General features: G+C 40.4%; 1 protein-coding gene across 1 annotated transcript in view; it reads right to left on the minus strand.

Moving 5' to 3' along the window:
- The window catches only part of LOC306831673 (transcription factor COE1-like), an 81204-nt gene that overhangs the window by 10528 nt on the left and 50574 nt on the right, over window positions 1–20102 (minus strand). The window contains exons 8-12 of the mRNA XM_079355876.1: window positions 14481–14562; window positions 13186–13327; window positions 11720–11853; window positions 9962–10088; window positions 1711–1799 (exon numbers count right to left, since the gene is read on the minus strand). Coding sequence (XP_079212002.1) covers window positions 1711–1799; window positions 9962–10088; window positions 11720–11853; window positions 13186–13327; window positions 14481–14562 — 574 coding nt within the window. The remainder of the gene's footprint in view (window positions 1–1710; window positions 1800–9961; window positions 10089–11719; window positions 11854–13185; window positions 13328–14480; window positions 14563–20102) is intronic.

Here is a 20102-nt window from a genome sequence, read left to right on the forward strand (position 1 = left end):
AAAAGGCTTTTAAAAGTAAAGTGTTAATATTGTTTTTATGATGCAAGAGTTCTTAATGGTGGACAAAAGTCACAGTGAGAATTGATTTCAATTCCTGGTACTAGTACTTAGGGACCTGTTCAGTGCGAGCAATTTACATGTTTACACTAAAATGCATAACCACAAAAATGTGTTTAATATATATAAGATTAAGAAAAAAAAGTCTATTTAAAAGTACCATTTTCAGAAAGTCACAGTCACGGTTCACTCCTGTTCAGTGTTTAGTTCAGATGCATTGAGTTGTGTGTAAAGATATAACTCAACAGTAATGACAAGCCAAGCAAAATTGCTTCAAAGTTATGTACTTGGCACACTCGCTCTATTTCACTCTTCCAGTGTTCGTCATGGGAACGGAGCGCTCACAATGCTGGAGTTACAAAGCATGGTTTCAATAATAATTTGTATAAATAAATCTAACAACAAGACCAATAACGTTTGATATTTCCTTCACTTTCAGAGGCAAATTCAGCAAGAAAAAAAAGGGTCTTAAGATAACATGTAGTGGGACTTGACGCTGTACAAATGAAGATTCATTCAAGGAAAAATAAAAAAGCTTCACTAAGGATTTGAAATAAAGAAAGTGTTGGTAAAAACGCAGCTCAAGTCGGTTCTTTGCCTGCATTTCTGATTCGCCATATCTAAGTCCTCGTCAGCCAGTTGACCTCCTTCATTCTGTTTGAGAACTTTAACAAAGGTTGAATACCAGCATTCAAACAACAACACTCACATGTAAGCTGCAATTCATCTTACACTAAACAAGTGAAAGCATTAAAAAAAATCATGAAAGACCATGTAGGAATTCACAAACTCTTCAGGTGTTAATTTGTTTGTGTCATACACTGAGCATGTTCGCAGAGTTTCTATTGATAGCACATGTGCCGGAGTCAGAGTGTCAGGCTCACGCCCATGATGACATCAAGACATTGCTGTATGATTGCATCAGGACCAGCGCCCTTCTCGTGATGATGTCACAGCCAAAGACAACCAATCCTGGATTAGCTCCAGTGGGGATGAGGACCCAATAATCAGAAACTGTTTAAAAGGCCACGACCCTGCCCACCCTGACAGGCAAGTCGAATCAGGTCACGCACCAACACACATTCACACGCGCACAAACACGCGCATACACGTGCACTTTGAAAGATGGCCCTGTGTGAACGGATCAAGATGACAGAGTTTGGAATCAAAGCCGAGCGCATTCGTCTGGTGTTAATTGTTTACATCTGCTGATCTTTTAAACTGTGTGTTTGATCTCCAGCTGATAAACAAATAATCAGATGGGACTCTCTGATGCATAAGAGATTCAAACACTCACCCTGTAAACGGGGTTAAGCAGCTAGCACACACACACACAGGGTTCATGAAGAGGTAAAAAAAAAAACACAACCCACAGGAGATTTGAAAGATATTCTGCTCAGAAATATAAAAATAACTCACATAAAACAAAGAAAACATAAACATTGAATGATTTTGTTTTGGTTTAAGGTTTGTGCATCTTTGTGCGTGTACTCTGATAGCTGAGTGACTCAGTGTAGCTGAAAAGCTGCTGATTTGATCTCTGCAGTTTCTTTTGTTTGAGCTACACTAAATGGAGAGAAAGCACTCTCCTCATCGAGGTTCTGGTTTAGTATCATTGGATAAATGTGAATTTACGGTAAGTTTTAGTCGTACCTTTGGAAGCCTCTCTGGGTCCCCAGGGTGTCGAGGAATGACTTTCTGAAGTCTCTGGAAACCATAGTCGATGGTGGGCTCATTTAGTGCTGCAGGACAACGAGGGAAGAAGAAAGAGGAGGAATTAGCACAGGAGAACCGAAACAGTTGTTAAACAGGTGGTTCCCTACTAGGGCTGGGACTTTGGGTGTCTCAAGATGGGATTCAGAATCTATTTTCGATTCAAAACGGTTCTGGATCCATGGATTCAAAGTCTATTTCTGAATCAGTACATACAGTAGGATCTTCAGGATCTACTCCAGTTATCTGTGAGACTGGCTGAATTTCTTGCGGCTCCATTTGGCATTCTACTGAGTTCAAGAGCTAGCTTTAGGACTTGGCAAGCAGTGAGTGAGAAGCCAAAAGAAAATCGATTTTTGGAAGTTGTGAATTGATTTAAAATCTTAGAAGATAAAAATCTACATTTTTACATAAAACTGTTTATTCCAACTCTATTCCCTACATCATTCAAGTACTGTATATGATGCTGAAAGGACACTTTAGTGTTCTAGGATAGAGTGAAGACAGTGGGTCATCAGGGGGGACTTTAGGTTGCATTTATGGGTGCTGCTGAAATATACATAAAGTAATTTAAAATATTCAAATAATTTAGATTTCTTTTTCTCTAACTCTTAGTTGAGACAGAGAAGATACTTTATGGGACCCTTGAAAACTGACTGGTGAAAAGAGAGGACAAAATCCCATTTTATGACATTTAGTTCCAAAGCACCATACTGCAACAGAGCAGAGGGTTTTTTTTTCAAATGAAGAACTGGATAGGAAAATAATGAAGTGGCTCAGCAGGATTTCTGGGAGCCGACAGAATCTTGGAGGTTAGAGAGGCAGGAAAATCACTGTAAGTTCGGCCGTTCAAAATCTGGCAGGAAGACTCTAACTTCTGTCAACTAAAGAGGAGTTTTTCATCAGAAGATTATCTGCAGTGAAGTTGTTCAGGTTGTTCTTGGAGGCTACAAATGTAATAAAAAATAATGGTTTATATCTGTTCTTTTAAGTGTAAAGATGTCCATTTGCGATGAAACTGTTTGTAATTTGTCACCCAGTAGGGGAATCCTCATTGCCTTGAATAAGCTGCAGCATAATCCTGATATTGATTGATTTTAAGTTAAAAAGAAGGTCAAGAAGTGTAAGCAGATTTCAATAGACCACACAAATAAAGGAATCAATAAAGGAAGTAGCATCACATATGGACTCCATGCAAGTAGACTCAATATACCCGAAGTCCAAAATGTATATTCTTTCCCCTACGGTTTGCGTCTCATGCAAGTCAGCCTGATATGTACAGGCAATAAAAATGTATCAATTTCTAATTAGACAAAAGCCAACAACACAACAAGATGACAAATCACAAAGAGGTGAGACCAAAAACAAAAATGAAGACTCAGGAGATGCAGTCACAGAAAATCAACAGAAAGGCACCAGAGAAGAGACTAGCATGCAAAGTATACATGGCATACAAGAAGAACACAAGAATGATCAAGAATATTCAACTTTTTATATGACCTCCTCCAGCCAACCCGCTCCGGTGTCGTGCAATACACACACCATTTCGAAGCTGCACAGCCAAAATGTGTCACTGTTGTGAGGAACCCTGGCCTAAACTCAGGCTTATGTTAAAACAATCATATTCAAGTACAGCCCTACTAAACGTTGTGAGGGGTGAATGAGAGAGTTATTCAGGTGAACTGATCCTTTGTACAGTTTTACACTTCAACAGTTCTGTTTAACAGAGTTGGGATCATTTGCAGTGATCCTGTTATTGGCTGCATATAGTTTGGTGCCGTATGGTGTTACTCATGTCAAAAGCATGTGTATTAATAATACTGCAGGCATAATTTCAGGGTTTACTTTAATAACACAATGATTTTCTTCTTCAGTCTTTGTCCAATCAACACTGAAAACTCTGTCAGTCACAAGGATGCTTTAAAGTGAAGTGTGTGTGTGTTCTGCATGTGTGGATTTATCTGAACTGAACATGTGCTGTCAGCCCAGTTACTGAACCCATGTGTCTCTGAGTGTGTATGTGTGTGAGTGTTAGTGTTAAGTGTATGGTGTCCAAGTGTGCAGCTGGAGTGATATCTGGTACTTTCCGAATGCAGCACTGATAAATTACTTGCAGCTGAATGTCTTACATTTTGTTTTGTTTGATAGTCTGTGTGTGTGTGTGTGTGTGTGTGTGTGTGTGTGTGTGTGTGTGTGTGTGTGTGTGTGTGTGTCTGTGTGTGTGTGTGTGTGTGTGTGTAAGATTTCTGGTTTCAGTCATGTCCTAAAAAACCCAATTTGTTTGCAACATAACTTCATAAATTAAGGCTGTAAAAATACCATGTTAGATGGATATGAGTAACTGTTCTACATTCTCTTTGAGAATATTTTTTTATGTTTCTGGACAAGTCATGAGTTTGGATTTATACATGATAATAATTTTGTGTGTGTAATGATTAGCCAAAAGGATGGTAGGCATGGGGAACAGAGAAAGAAAACAAAGGTATGTGATAAAATACATATATGAAAGCAGAGGGGGTTGAGGGAACATGAAGAGAAGAGATCGAGTGTTAAACCCACAAAAAAGCAGAAAAAAATGAAATTCGGATCTGGTTGAGAAAAAACAAAAGTACAGAAACAGCTGCCTAACAGTCAGCGGGATATCAACTGTCAGAATTAACTGCCAGTGTCAGATCCCCTCATTGTACATCTCTTGAGACATTTATAAGTGTAGATATTAATAACACACACACACACACACACACACACACACACACACACACCTACACACACACACACACACACACTGAACATAACAATTGATTGGTTGGTGTTTTGAATGCTTGTGTGTGTGTGTTTAAAGGTTTGAGAAGGTATGTCTGGGGGTGTGTGTGTGTGTGTGTGTGTGTGTGTGTGTGTTTTATGACAACAGAAGGTCAGGTTTGTCCAACGATTTTTTTGTGGTGGTTTCTTTCTGCACAAAAACAGAAATAGTATCAGAGCAGCAGAAGCAGCCAATTGATTACACATCAGATGTAAAAGCCATCGGTAATGCAAGCCAGAGTGCTTTTACTTAATACAAATACAATACAAGCACTACTCAACACTTAGGGATGGATTTCCCATGAATACTGTCTTTTGGTTTGGGCTGAAGAGACACAAAATTGCAGTAAAATGTTTGGGTTGAAACTGTGTTTTGTAACGTGTGAAGGTGTATGAATGGGTTTAGTTAATACTGGTGGACACTTTACATTGCAGCCTCTGCCATCAGTGAGTGAAAGTGGTGTGAATGGGTAAGTGTAACCTGTGGTGCAAAGTGACAACTTTGAGTAGTCAGAAGACTGGAAAAGTACTGGACAAGCTCAGGTCCGTTTACTATTTATACTCAACAAAAATATAAACGCAACACTTTTGTTTTTGCTCCCATTTGTCATGAGATGGACTCAAAGATCTAAAATTCATTCCAGATACACAATATTACCATTTCTCTCAAACATTGTTCATAAATCTGTCTAAATGTGTGATAGTGAGCACTTTTGCTTTGCTGAGACAATCCATCCCACCTCACAGGTGTGCCACATCAAGATGCTCATCAGACACCATGATTAGTGCATAGGTGTACCTTAGACTGTCCACAATAAAAGGCCACCCTGAAATGTGCAGTTTTTGCTTTATTGAGGGTCTGGGGACTCAGAACCAGTCAGTATCTGGTGTGACCACCATTTGCCTCATGCAGTGCAACACATCTTCTTCGCATAGAGTTTATCAGATTGTCAATTGTGGCCTGTGGAATGTTGGTCCACTCCTCTTCAATGGCTGTGCGAAGTTGCTGGATATTAGTGGGAACTGGTACGCGCTGTCGTATACGCCGGTCAAGCACATCCCAAACATGCTCAATGGGTGACATGTCCGGTGAGTATGCTGGCCATGCAAGAACTGGGACATTTTCAGCTTCCAAGAATTGTGTACAGATCCTTGCAACATGGGGCCGTGCATTATCTTGCTGAAACATGAGGTGATGTTCATGGATGTATGGCACAACAATGGGCCTCAGGATCTCATCACGGTATCTCTGTGCATTCAAAATGCCATCAATAAAATGCACCTGTGTTCTTCGTCCATAACAGATGCCTGCCCATACCATAACCCCACCACCACCATGGGCCACTCGATCCACAACATTGACATCAGCAAAGCGCTCACCCACACGACGCCACACACGCTGTCTGCCATCTGCCCTGAACAATGTAAACCGAGATTCATCCGTGAAGAGAACACCTCTCCAACGTGCCAGACGCCATCGAATGTGAGCATTTGCCCACTCAAGTCTGTTACGGCGACGATCTGGAGTCAGGTTAAGACCCCGATGAGGACGACGAGCATGCAGTTGAGCTTCCCTGAGACGGTTTCTGACAGTTTGTGCAGAAATTCTTTGGTTATGCAAACCAATTGTTTCAGCAGCTGTCTGAGTAGCTGGTCTCAGACGATCTTGGAGGTGAACCTGCTGGATGTGGAGGTCCTGGGCTGGTGTGGTTACACGTGGTCTGCGGTTGTGAGGCCGGTTGGATGTACTGCCATATTCTCTGAAACGCCTTTGGAGACGGCTTATGGTGGAGAAATGAACATTCAATGCCCGAGCAACAGATCTGGTTGACATTCCTGCTGTCAGCATGCCAATTGCACGCTCCCTCAATGCTTGCGCCATCTGTGGCATTTTGCTGTGAGACAAAACTGCACATTTCAGAGTGGCCTTTTATTGTGGGCAGTATAAGGTACACCTGTGCACTAATCATGGTGTCTGATGAGCATCTTGATGTGGCACACCTGTGAGGTGGGATGGATTGTCTCAGCAAAGCAAAAGTGCTCACTATCACACATTTAGACAGATTTATGAACAATGTTTGAGAGAAATGGTAATATTGTGTATCTGGAATGAATTTTAGATCTTTGAGTCCATCTCATGACAAATGGGAGCAAAAACAAAAGTGTTGCGTTTATATTTTTGTTGAGTGTATGAAAAAAAAAAAACAGCAGAACAATTCCAGAGGTGTTTTTTGTAAGATGATTTCTGATGCTTCAGGCAGCACTGTGTTGTATGTATTTATATAGACTTCGAATACCTGAGAACACATTTTAACAAGGTAAATTACTAGAAAAAGTTCAACAACCACAGAAACAATTCAGTGACAACAACCTTAGATAGTTTTCACCTGCCCATCATATTTAAGTGTCTCAATAAAACAGGCTTTTTTATTTAATCCTTCCTGTTTTCTTCTTTTCCTCAAAGCTTAAAAAAACTCATTTTTTAAATGCCTGGATATACATTAATTGCTGAGTCGCTTTATCGTCTTGATTGTAAACAACATATTGTTTTATGGTAACTTATCATCTGAATTGAAGTGGTTTTATTTTTTGAATCATTTTGCCGTCATGCTGCATATGGGGCAACTATGTGAAAACCATGCTTCCCCTGCGATCCCTCTCTTTCTTAACTACACCTTCTGCCACTTTCATCCCTCCATCACTCCTCCTCCTGCCTCACTCTTCCTCTCAGCCTCCAGAGCTGCCCGCAGATCAATACTCATAGAAGTTTCATGAGGACAGACCCTCCACTCCTGTTTCACAATAAAATGTGGAGAGAGGAGGCAGACAGAAGGAGAGGAGAGGGGGAAGTGGAAAAAAGAGAGGGAGCTGAATGCTGTATGTTGGATTTAATATGACAAAGAGGTGACATCTTTTTTTTATATTTTTGGACTTTTTAAAAAAATTTTTTTTACCAAGGATTGGGAAGGAACCCGAAATAGGTGGTTGAGGTTAAAAAAAGGGTGAGACTGGTTGAAAGGACACAGAGAGTGGAAGTCGAAGGAGAAGAAGAAAAAGATGAGGGGGAGGAGGTGTGGTGGGATCGATTCTCTCGCCAGCCTACAGTTCAATACCACTGAATTATTGCTTCATTCTTCCCCTTATGAGATGAGATCTCTTTCTCCGGAACTCTTCTTCTGTCTGTGACTTTCTGCTTGTACATGTGTGTATGTTCATGTGTGCATCTACATGTGGGTATCACTGTATGTGAGATCCAGTTATGATCGGATCAATACTTCACAATCTCCTTTTAAAAGTGCACCGCTCTCTTGCTCTCTTTTTATGTTTCTCTCTTTCTCGTGTCCCTGCGCTTCAGACTCTTTTCAAAACACTGAATGTAAAAGAGTGAAATTATGCCATTTTAATAGATACTGCAAATCCATAGGTCATCTGCATTAAAGATACAGATGACCTATAGATTTTCTTACACAGCTGCATTTATAATAAATCTGCTCTCTTTACCTGTATGTGTGTAAGTGTGTCTATGTATGTGCATGTATTGATTGTTACATTTGTTTTAATGAGTGTATGACGTCGACAATGCTCATTTTTCCCAACAGGCTCATGAAGCATTCATACCCCCTTTCTGTATATGTGTGAACACAGTGTGTCTGTGTGTGTGTGGTAGACCATCTGTTTGCCAGACAACCGACCATCTATCCCTCATATCTCTCTGATTTACAATTACTTTTCACTCCCAACCCTGTTTGAAAGCGTGTGTGGTAAGTTGTGTAATACATGACCCTTCGCAAGTGCTTTGTGTTTGCTCGCATTGTGTGTTGATGCATACTTGCACGTGTGTGTGTTTAACTGTTCGGTCCTCTCACCCAGAGGCAACCACACCAGTTAAGGAACTGAAAAACCACAACAGCCAATCAGCTTTCACTACTGCGACCTTTCACCCGTGACTTCTAGAGAAAAGTTGACCTTGAGGCGGGGTCAGGGGACCACAGCTACAGATTGTGTTTCCTAGGTCACATGTTGAAGCGATCAGCCAATCACGAGGTCACGAGAGGTCATTTTTTTCGCCCAATAGGAGAAGCAGTTAGACACCAGACGGACCAATTACTGGCTGCCTTGCCTCAGGGTCTGACCAAAAGTGTTTAGACTGAAGAGCATTGAAGAAGGCAAACAGGCCAAGTAAATTTTTTTTAAAGAAACCACTTATCTGAAATATTTAAATGACACCTAACGGCAAATAGAAGACTTTAAAAGTCTTTTATAAAACTTTCAAATAACTTTCTCTGTATTATTGGTTAAAATCCAACCGTAGCTTTGATTCATCCTCTCAAACTGCTCGACCTCTTTTGAATTTATTTTTTTTGTACTTTGGGATTTTTTGTGGGATGATTTGGTGTTTTTCAAATTTATATTACAGCACACCCACTTGAATTTAAAGTTTTACGAGTTAAATACGAATGAAACAGGCAACATGATTAAAGATGAGAACAAATGACCCGAGCTGATGCTCATCACTTTGTTGAGCATTTTTCATCCGGGCAGAAAATATTAAAGCTTTTATGAACAACATTAAAACTGACACTTTATCCATAGTGAGTTTTGTCACCTTCATTGATCAGGTTTAAATCCTTGTATCTATTAATTGGGTCATTAAATGTCTTGAACATGAAGGAATTTATACAGCTGCTGTTTTTTATCCTCTGTCTCCCTCTCTGTGAATGACATCATCATTATGGTGTGATGGAGCCATGTTGAGTGGATCAATACCAGACATCACATCACCTCCATCTGTTTCCACATGTATGTGCGAACAAATGGGCAAATACATCCATACAGCCACACATTATCCTTCTTTTTCTATTTCCGTTACCCCTTTCCTTTAGCAGGAAAACCCTCATTCACAGTAAGTAATCCGGCCAGTAATCACTCGCTCTTTTTCCAACATCTTGTGTTAGTAAACTGGGTGTTCTGGATGATTTCACTAATAGTTTCAGTATGGAGGGCTATAAAGAGCAGACTGTTTAATTGTAGCTGCTTTAATGAGCCTGTGATTATGGCAACATTGTATTGAGTGCGGCTCGTTAATGTTGACAAATTTACAGTCATTAGTTCAACACTGTCTGGCCCAAGAGTGAACTGCAACACACACACACACACACACACACACACACACACACACACACACACACACACACACACACACACACACGGTCAAGACTCTCACATATGCAAACAAACATTTAAAAATGTATTTAACTTTTATAAAGCAGAAAAAGTTACAGGAAAGAACTTTAATCATGAACTTAAATAAGTGTGTGTGTGTGTGTGTGTGTGTGTGTGTGTGTGTGTGAGAGAGAGTGAGAGAGAGGGAGTGTGTGTGTTAATATACCTGTGTATATGAACCTTCCTGGTGTGCCTTTGCAAAACTGTTTGGACTTGTAAGACAGCGTGACCTCGACGACCCCGGGGATGTGTCTAGGAGGCGTCTGAACCCGGATGGCATGCGGCGTAATCAACTAGAGGAAGAAGAGAAACAAACACAAAACTATTTGCTACAAAATCTCTCAAATACTTTTCGGTATTTCTTCGCCAAAGCACGTCTTGATTTTAGATTTTGTGTATCTGGGTTATGTTTTTGTTAACCAGTTATTTAAAGTATTTTTTTTTATGTGAAAGGACCTGAAACTGGCAGAAACTACATCCAACACCCTAACCTTATTTTGTCTCAGAGTGCATCCTCTTCGAGAAATGTTGATGTTTTATTACAGAAAGGGTATGCAACCCATAACTGCAATCATTACACTGTAAATCCTAAAGCTATGTTACTCATTGATAGAAATATAAATGAATGGGGACCGCTGCACCTCTCAAGGACTCCTGGAGGTCTCTTGGATTACACCATTCATTACAACACAACTGTAGTAACCAAATAGCAGTTTCTTCAAATATTTCTCTGGATCTGGTTATGACCATGACTGAAGGCTAAGAGTGGTCATGCTGGAGCTTCACTGGAATATATATTTGAGTAAATAGGTTTGACTTATGGTGCATCTGCACTTGTTCATGTGGCATTTCTAACTCAGCTCTGTTTACATCTGGATTTTGTGCTTTTTTTCCTCTTTTCTTGAGCAACAGGAGATCATTTTATACTCAAACATTTTGATATGATATCAATCCATTAAAATCCGGTAAATGCAAATGAACAAAATTGTTAAAGTTGCATTTTTGGGTTTGATGGCATTACTAGACTGTTTTTGGATTGAAGAGTATTTTAATTTCTGGACCAAATGGTTGTGATGCTTAAAAAAAACAAAAACAAAAACAAAACAAAAAAATCATATTTTTCCCAACATTTAAATTAGATGAAAAACAGTCTTTGTAGTGAGCTGTTTGTGATTTTTAACATCACGTTTTTTTTGGGGATGAATTTCAAAAACAGCTTTTAATTACTGGCCTGGGTTATGGATGAATCTGTCGGTAGCAGAGACAGCTTCAAACACAGAAAGCTTGGTAAAAATGCAATCTCTTTCAACTGACAATTTTTTTAAAGACATGTTTATTCTGGCTTCAGAATCAATAATCAGGTCGAGTGCAAGTGAAACATTCTGTTGGCCAAAATCCATTCAAATGAACGCCTAAGTCAGTCTGAACTAAACTGAACTGAGACTCTTTACACATGTTAGTGTGTGTAAGTGTGGCTCTCAACACTGTAAACAAACCCCTCAGCTCTGAACACACACTCTCATCCATGTATGCAAGAATGCACACAAACACACACTTTGTGTTGTTTTTGGAAGGGAGCCACAGTCGCTCAACGCACACTGTGAGTGGAGTCAGAAGACAAATAAACATTCAGTAGAGGGGTTGTGTTGGGAAAAAGTACGATAGTGAGCTGTGTGTGTGCGTGTGTGTGTTTTAAAAATGTGCTGAGTGGGGTGAGGAAAGTAGAAAGGTGCAGGTGGGGACTCATTAGAGGCAAACCTCATTCATACTAACATTTACACTAACACACACACACGAGCATAAACACACACTTGATCACACACTCAGTGAAGAACTGGACCAGGACGAAAAGTATGTTTTTATATTGCATTACTTCCAACGGTCAGAGGGGTGAGACACACATGATGGTTGTTGGCAGACTGACCTCGCTCCACACCAACATGGTACCGAAAATCACTTGGAGACCATCGAAGAAGTTGTCTCCTATGATGATTACTGTAGCGCCCCCTGTGGTCCAGCCCTCGCTGGGACTGATGGCTTTGATGCAGGGAGCCGCTCCTGAAGGGGGAGAGGAGCGTTAATGTCGGGAAACAGAGAGGTAAAAAGTACCAAAAGAAACGTTGCTAACTTATTGCATATGCTCCACAGTCATGGTTTGGGCAATAGATTCTTTTTTGTTTAAAAAGACATCCCCAGTCTCTTTCTTGAGGAAAATTTAGCATGAAGGTTTTTTTTTTTTTATTCCAGCTGCATTTGCAACTCATGTCGCTTCATCCTTGAATTTTTGCTCGCAGCTTTATCAGGACAGACTTTGAATGTGTCCTTTGTTTAAACAGGTTATTCAGTTACGAAGATTGTCCATGTAAAGTGAGGCCAAAAGAGATAAAACAGAGGAGATACGTGATGACATTTTATTTTAAGCATGATTTTTGAGTATTTTTAAACACTTGCATAAGTACTGACATGCAAGGTCCAACACAGTATCTGAATCTCCACAGATCCCCCCCCCCAAAAAAAAAAAAATCCCAATCAAAAAACAAAAAAACAACCTAATCTGTCTGTATTTCAATGGACCTTTGAAGGCAGTTCGATGCTTTGAAATCTTGTAAATGAACCTCTGTTCTATCTTTCCCAAGCATTAGGAATAAATACTGCAGATAAAAAACACTGCCACACTGATGAGCTAACGTCTTGAAGATGAGAAAACGTGTTGATGTTTGCTCATTCTTTTAATTATTGTAGTGTAATGTCACACATGAATATAATGACAGACTCAGCACTATTCTTTTACAGTTTCTTGAGACTGATATGAGACCAGGGTAGATTATCTTGTTTTAAAGTAATGACATGAAACTGATAAAAACACAAACAGAAGGTTCATTGAGTTTCCTAATTCTGAACACAGAAGGGATAAAGTCAGCTTTATGTCACTTTAGCATTGTGTGAGTTTTGTGTGTATGAGCTGATATCTAATCCCACGTCCCCACACCCAAAGCTATCCTCAAAGTGTGTCTGATTATCAGCAGTCCTCTGAATTACAACAACATCCCATAGTCTGGGTGCGTTAGCAAAGAAGAATCATAATGACATTAGATTCACACACAACACACCAAGCATTACAGTGTGCGTGTGTGTGTGTGTGTGTGTGTGTGTGTGTGTGTGTGTGTGTGTGTGTGTGTGTGTGTGTGTGTGTGTGTGTGTGTGTGTGTGTGTGTGTGTGTGTAGTGGGTTGGATTAGCCAGATGGAGGGGCAGGAATCACCTGATAGGATTAAACCATCAACCATCTGGTGGCCATGCTGCTTACACTCACACAGATTCATGCACACACACACACACACACCCACACCCACCCACACACACACTATTGCATACACACTCTTGTTTTTACCATGTTCTAGGTAAGACTGCGTTCCTTCCACAGGGTCGAGTCTGCGGGCCCGTCGGCCATGTTTGGAGTTGTTGTGGACGAACATGTTGTCGGAGACTGACAGGACGTGTCCCTCCACGCTCACTGTAGTCGATACCACCACCTGGAGGGAAGCAGGAAGTAGGGAGGACCAACGAGAATGTGATGGTATGAAAATAGAAAAGAAAAAGATGAAGACATGGAGAGATAGAGAGAGAAAGAAGGAAAGAGAGGGAGACAGAGGGAGCAGAAATAATAAATTACAAAGTTGGGGGTCTTCAGACAGTAAGGAAGAGTTAAAAGCGTGAAACTGTTAAAGCTTTTTAAATGTAACCCCTTATCACTGCTATTACCATCACACTACGTTACTGTGACACACAGTGTGTAAGCGTGTGTGTATGTGTTTGTGTGTGTGGTGTCTATCCTCCTCCGTTCAATAGTTCCTGATGGGTCCGGCCCTTAATTATCTCCCAGGGAAACAGAGCTGTCTTCTCTGGTTCCACTACAATAGAGCTGCACAATTAGAGGCACAGATACTGTCACACACACGTGCTACTGTATGACTCTCTCTGTCCTTTATCACACACGAACTTACACACACACCCACACACACGCACGCACGCACGCACGCCCAAATGCACGGACACACACACACAATTATTAATATAAGATGAAACCAGGAGGAATACACAAATACATATCCAACACACACACTTGTGCCTTTGTAATAAATCTATCAGTATCAACTTGGAAACCAGTATCTCCACTCAGACTAAAGTGGTGCCTTCCTGATTGTGTTGGACCCACAAAGATAAGGAAGCAATAAAGACTTCACTGCCTTAAATCTTTTTCACAACCCCACATACCGCTTGTCTTTTCCTTTTCCTTTATTTATTTATTGTCTTTTTGTTTCCATATTTCTTTCTTTTGTCTCTCTCTCTCTCTCTCTCTCTCTCTCTCTCTCTCTCACTCTCTCTCTCTCTCTCTCTCTCTCTCTCTCTCTCCTTCACTCCCCTCTTCATATCCCTTGCATTGTGTGTATATTTACATTCTGACTGGTAAGGGTCAGGATCTTATGTTTCCTGTAAAGGCGCTGATAGCTTATTTACTCACGCAGAAACATGCACATTCCTGTGTATACTTGTTACAATAGCGATTACCAGTTGTTTTTTGTGTTGCAGTATGTCCACCGAAGGCCATTGAAAAAGTAGACCGAGCGGAGGACATGCAATGCATGAGGCATAGAAGGTACAGAAATCAAAGTGCAGCGTATTTACCTGAAATCTCCTCATGTCTCGGGGGTTTCCTGCATTTTTTAAGCAGTTCTGGTTGCACTTGAGGAAAAACTTGAGGAAGAATCTGTAGACAGAAATGCAGGTAGAATTTGAGGTGAAACAGTCAAACAATCCAGGCTCTAACACAAAGACTACCAAATACAGAGAAATTCATTTTTCGATCTGTTTGAAAGTTGATTTCTTCATGGTATTTCCTCGTAATTACGTGGTCAATTTTGTTTGTATTTAAGTCACATAATTAAGACTGCTTTAAAAGCAACATTAAAGCTCTGGATCCACATACAAGAACAAAAATGTGATTGTGAGTTTATGGCAGTTTGAGAGGATATTTCTTTTGACTTTAAGTTTTATACTCTTATAAATCCAAACGTCAACGTTCTTTTTAGTCTTCAGCCTCTTGCTTGTCCGTACCTTTATTTAACTTGACCTTCATCCTCAGTGATTACTGAAGTTAAAAGCACATGAAGGCCTACTCAACTGCTCTCACAGTGGATGAAAACACCAAATGAGGTTCAGACAACTTTCAACACATTCAACAGCGGATTCCTAAATCTTCATTGTTGGGGTGTTTTTCAAGGCTTAACCTAATGTGAAATAATGAAAGGGGAACTATTATGACATTGGGTGTTTGAAACGGGACCATATGTCATGAATCTATATTGCAAAATAAATCAAACACACAGATGGCTGTCAAGTGCAAACAAACACATCCAGCTTGTGTTTTGGTGTAAGCCAGCTGGCCAGCTTGGCAGAATCATGCAGACACACACACACAAATACATTTTACTGTTTAGATATATGTTTGGTTTTTTTGTTTCATCTTTGTGTGTTACAGCCAAAAAGACAACACAACCTCACTTGCAAATTATTATTCTCTCCACTGCGGAGAGAATAATAATTTGAGCCTTTTCAACATTTTTATTTCTCCTTTAGCTGCACACTGTTTGGTCTGTTCGATTTTTTTTTTTTATTGGGCTGAATAACACAGATCATCTGAACACACTTGAAATTCGATTCAACAGCGCCACTAAGTACAAAGCCCCTGAGAAGCACCATGGGATGCAGCAAAGTTCTGGGTTGTGTTGTGGACAACGCGCTACCTCTTTTGTCTTTGTTAAATTGGTACTGAACATGTGTAAGATGTGTTGGAAAAAAAACCAACTCTTCCCATTTCTCTAAATCTTTCTTCACTGTATCCCTCGTCTGAATCTTTTCTGTGGAAAATAAAGTGTTTCTGCAGCGTGTAGTTAAGCACACTGTTTCATAGTTTCATAGTGTCCTCTCTCTGTATTTATCTTATTACAGAAACTTAACTGGTTATTTAAATCATTTTAACTTTTCACAAGCATACTCTCTGATCCCCTGTGGCAGAGCCTGGTGCTCCTCTGCTTAAGAGATGACAGCCCCTGTGCTGGACCACCAGAACAAAGCAGAGGTGTGTGTGCACTTGTGTGTACGTGTGTGCAAACATGTTCTCTGCATGTGAGTGTGTGTGTGTGTGTGTGTGTGTCGGTGTGCAGCGCACTGGCAGGTCTGAGTGTAAAACTGTGCGTTAACGAGCTCAGGCTTCGTTAGAACACCGGTGCTGGGATTCTGCATGCCTAATTATCCTGACCCCTCACCCCAGGGTGACAGCCTATCACAGCGGAGGACAGCCACGGTGACCCCACCTGACCTCCCACTGTCTATTCCTTTTCACAACACTAGCATAGCGTTAACACAACCACCTCAGCTGACCCGCCGCTCTACATCTCTGTGTAAAGGAAGCATTTGTGGGCTCACACACTCTTTTGCTGCCTCAAATATAAAATGAATAAAGCAGATGTGGAAGAAGTGTGCAGAATTTTAGACACACTACAAATAAAGTCTTTTAGAAAATCAGATTTGATTTTGAAGTGGTTTATTGTTTTAGCTGATTAAGGTGGCTAGATAAGCAAAGGTGTGTCTCGGGAGGCATGATTTTTCATTGGGGTGGCCCAACCGGGGCAAGAAGCTCTGCAGGGCCAGCTTAAGTATGTGTCCCACATCTGAATTCACAATTTCTGTTATCAGTAAGCACACCTTGTGTTAATACTTAAAGACATCAAACTGATGTTTTGTTATTATTTTTTATTTAAAAGGCGACACAACAGAGAGGCAACAATGAACTTTATGATGAATTCACTTAGGTCTGCAAAGAAAATGAATGTCCCAACAAAAGAAAATGTGCAGAATTAAATGGACACACACACGACAGCCTGTTCTAACGCAGTCTAAAATGTTGTTTCCAACACAAGGCCCCCCACCAACAGTGTTGCTCTTGTTTGTCTTCTAACCCTTTTACGTGCACATATTATTTCCATTCACAACTCACTATACTACCACAAACTTTTGATGCCCACTTCAGATTGCAGACACCTCTCAGCTGCACTTGTTAAAACACATCATCTGTAAAGACCTGCAAAAAGACTTGATGTAGACAAAACTAGCTTGTGAACTATATACAGAATTATTTACATTGATGCTTAAACTCTTGATGTGCATCTTCCCTGGTTTAAATAATAATAATAATAATAATAATAATAATTTTAAAAACTGAAACAATTAGAACACAGACAGTACAGGGTACCGTTCAAAACATTAATTCTGCATTGACAGTGATCAAAGTCTGTCACACACACAGTGTATGAATATACAGTACATGCTTCTCCAACTAAATGTTTCCTGTTTTTTGTTCAGATGTATGTCCAAACTAGATATTAAAGATTGTTAAAAAGTAAAAGAAATGAAACAGAGAATTATTAATAATGTTTTCAAGGGCAAACAATGTAGAACGAGAGGGATCACAGATCATGTGCTGAATTGCTGACTGCAAATCCCTGCAGCACTTTATAGTTCTTGCGCATGAAGAAGTAGGCAATGTGTCTCAGGCGATATCTTTAAGCGATCTGATATTATCACTCGTTATTTTTTTACTGCTCCATCTATTTCCGGCGCGAGTGTTTTCTCTCATTGATTGCAAAAAGAATATATTCTACATTTTAATGCAGTATGTCTGCCTTCCTCTTCCCCCTTCACTTGACCCCATCTGGCCTAATCAACACTGCTGTGAAAAAGGCCCTGTAGCAACACACTCTAAGAAATACACACACACACAGACACACACACACCTTGTGTGAATTGATTGGCTGGTCCAGTCGCTGGCAGTTAAGAGGCCTCCAATTAAAGCGAGCAATTATAAGAGTCTGAATGAGTGTGGGGGAGGGGCGCACTCTCCCTCTCTCTCTCTCCTCTCTCTCTCTGCGAGGCCCGATCATGTTCAAGTGATAACAGAGCTGTTGACCTTTGCTACACTGTGAGTACCACGCTGAGAGAGCTGACCCCACACCAGTCCTCCATGTTAATACACAGTGGCACAAGGCAACACACAAACACAAACGCCTACATAAAGGCAGACACGCACACACACACAGGCACACACGCACACACACACACACACACACACACACACACACACACACACACACACACACACAAACACACACACCATCTGGATAGAGATGGAAGTAGCAGAGAATAGAAAATGAAGTATAGGACTATCATTATAATATAAGAATGTAAAGGTGAATACTTTGGGCCTAAAAAAAAACCCCTTTTCAATATTTTCAGAAAAGGTCAGGGTATTCAACAAGAAGCTTCATTAGTCCCAGAGTCAAGTATACATCTTTTTTGCAGTATTTGCAACAGGTGTTGTAGCGATGGAAGTGGGTTAGCTAATTAGTTCAGATATAAGTTATTCTACCTGAGCATAAAAGCCTTCTCATTTTTCCAAGCAATATTGGCGATGCTTATGGAAAATGGAGAGCGGTTAGAACACGGAAAGGGTTCAAGATCAATACAGAGCACTGAAGCTTCTGTGTCCAGGTCATGGCAACCCATCAATTCTGGGGGTGGGCGGGAGCAAGCTCTCTTCAATGTTTTGGATTTGGACAGTACTAGTATCTATTTGAAACACTACTGTATGTGTCAAAGTTACATCTTGGTACTTTAAAGGGGCCTTCTTCAATGTTAATTACACTCGTAAACTCTCATTCAGACAAATCGACATCTATGGTACACATTAATGACCTTATTAATAAGATAATTAGCAAACACTGTCCTCTTACATTTCCATTAGACAAAGAGCAAATGTGACATTGATTTTTGGGTCACCTGATGAAAATATTCTATTACTTACTCTACTTCTACCTCCTTTCACTTAATAATTCTCTTTAGGTGCTGATTCAGCTTCACCTGTTGGCTGCTAACCTTGTTAAATGCTGTGTATGGTCAGCTAAAGCTAACCATTCAATACAACAGAAAAGAAGTTTAACAAAGTGTCATACCATTTTTTTTTTGCTAATCATAAAATGTATTAAGTCTTCTTATAACACCATGCTAGAACAACTTGGTGTCGACAACCATATAGCCGAATGCATTTTTTCCCCCGCATGTCAGTTAGCCAGATAATATGATCAACCCTACTGGGATGCTAATGTTGTTTAGCCGCTAAACCAAAATAACATTGAAACACCACAGTTGGATGCTGTTTTTTTTTGCCCGTTAGCTATGGTGTAGTAGTGAATGGCACAGTAACATCCATTATTCAGAGGCTGAGATGGCAATTATGGCTCAGAGTACAACTGACATTAATATTTAATATATAGGACTAACACAGACCTGAAGAGAGAGACAGGACAGACCGAGAGAGGGAGTGGATGGAGAAACAGTGGAAAGAGTACGCGTGAAGGAGGACAGAATAAAGAAAGAGGATTCCAGGAGTTTAGTCATGACTGCTCTCCTGTCATTTAAACAGTTACAATGCCAACAGGGCAAGGGTGACATCCGGGGGAATTCCAGCTTTGTGGGTGTGTGTGTGAAAAAGTGTCTAAGACAGAATGTCTGTGTCCGTTTTCATTCCCCAAATACCAAATACTCACTATTCTACCGAGCCAAGAATAACGATGCTGCCTTGGAGGAGAAAAAAAGAAAATCAACACACACACACACACGCAAACACACATACATTGAATCACGCAAACTCAGTGTTCTGGTGAGTGTTTGCTGACAGGTAGAGAAATTGCAGTCAGTTAGTGCAGACAAACTGAACAACAGATCAGTGTTTTTGCTGCTCCTGCCTCCTCTGTCTCCCTGCTTTCTTTAGATGTCTCATTTCACCTGCCTGCCAACTTTCTTGGCACGGTTTTCTGACAGAGTGATGATTTTCCACTATCTTTTATTCAGTGTGTGAAACTCCTCACTAATGCCTGTGAGCCCTACCAGGACTGCCACCGATCAGGTGGTGTTTGCAAGCTTTACAAAAGAACACAATGCAGCTCAGAGAGGACGCTTGTTTCAAAACAATGTGTAAATATGAGACCAGATATAAGATATCATATAAGACACTGTTAATAAATATAGATTAGAGCAATGATAGTATTAACCACAGCCAAACCACACAAGCTTTCCCCTAAAATCCATCAATGCAAAAAGCTAATCTGGCTCATGTGTGGAGTGTGAGTTTCCGCTCTGTCTGTTGATCAGTCAGAGATCAGCTTCCGGTTTCCTGTTTACACTAAGTGCTTG

Source organism: Symphodus melops (assembly GCF_947650265.1).
Source record: "Symphodus melops genome assembly, chromosome: 11".
NCBI lineage: Eukaryota > Metazoa > Chordata > Actinopteri > Labriformes > Labridae > Symphodus > Symphodus melops.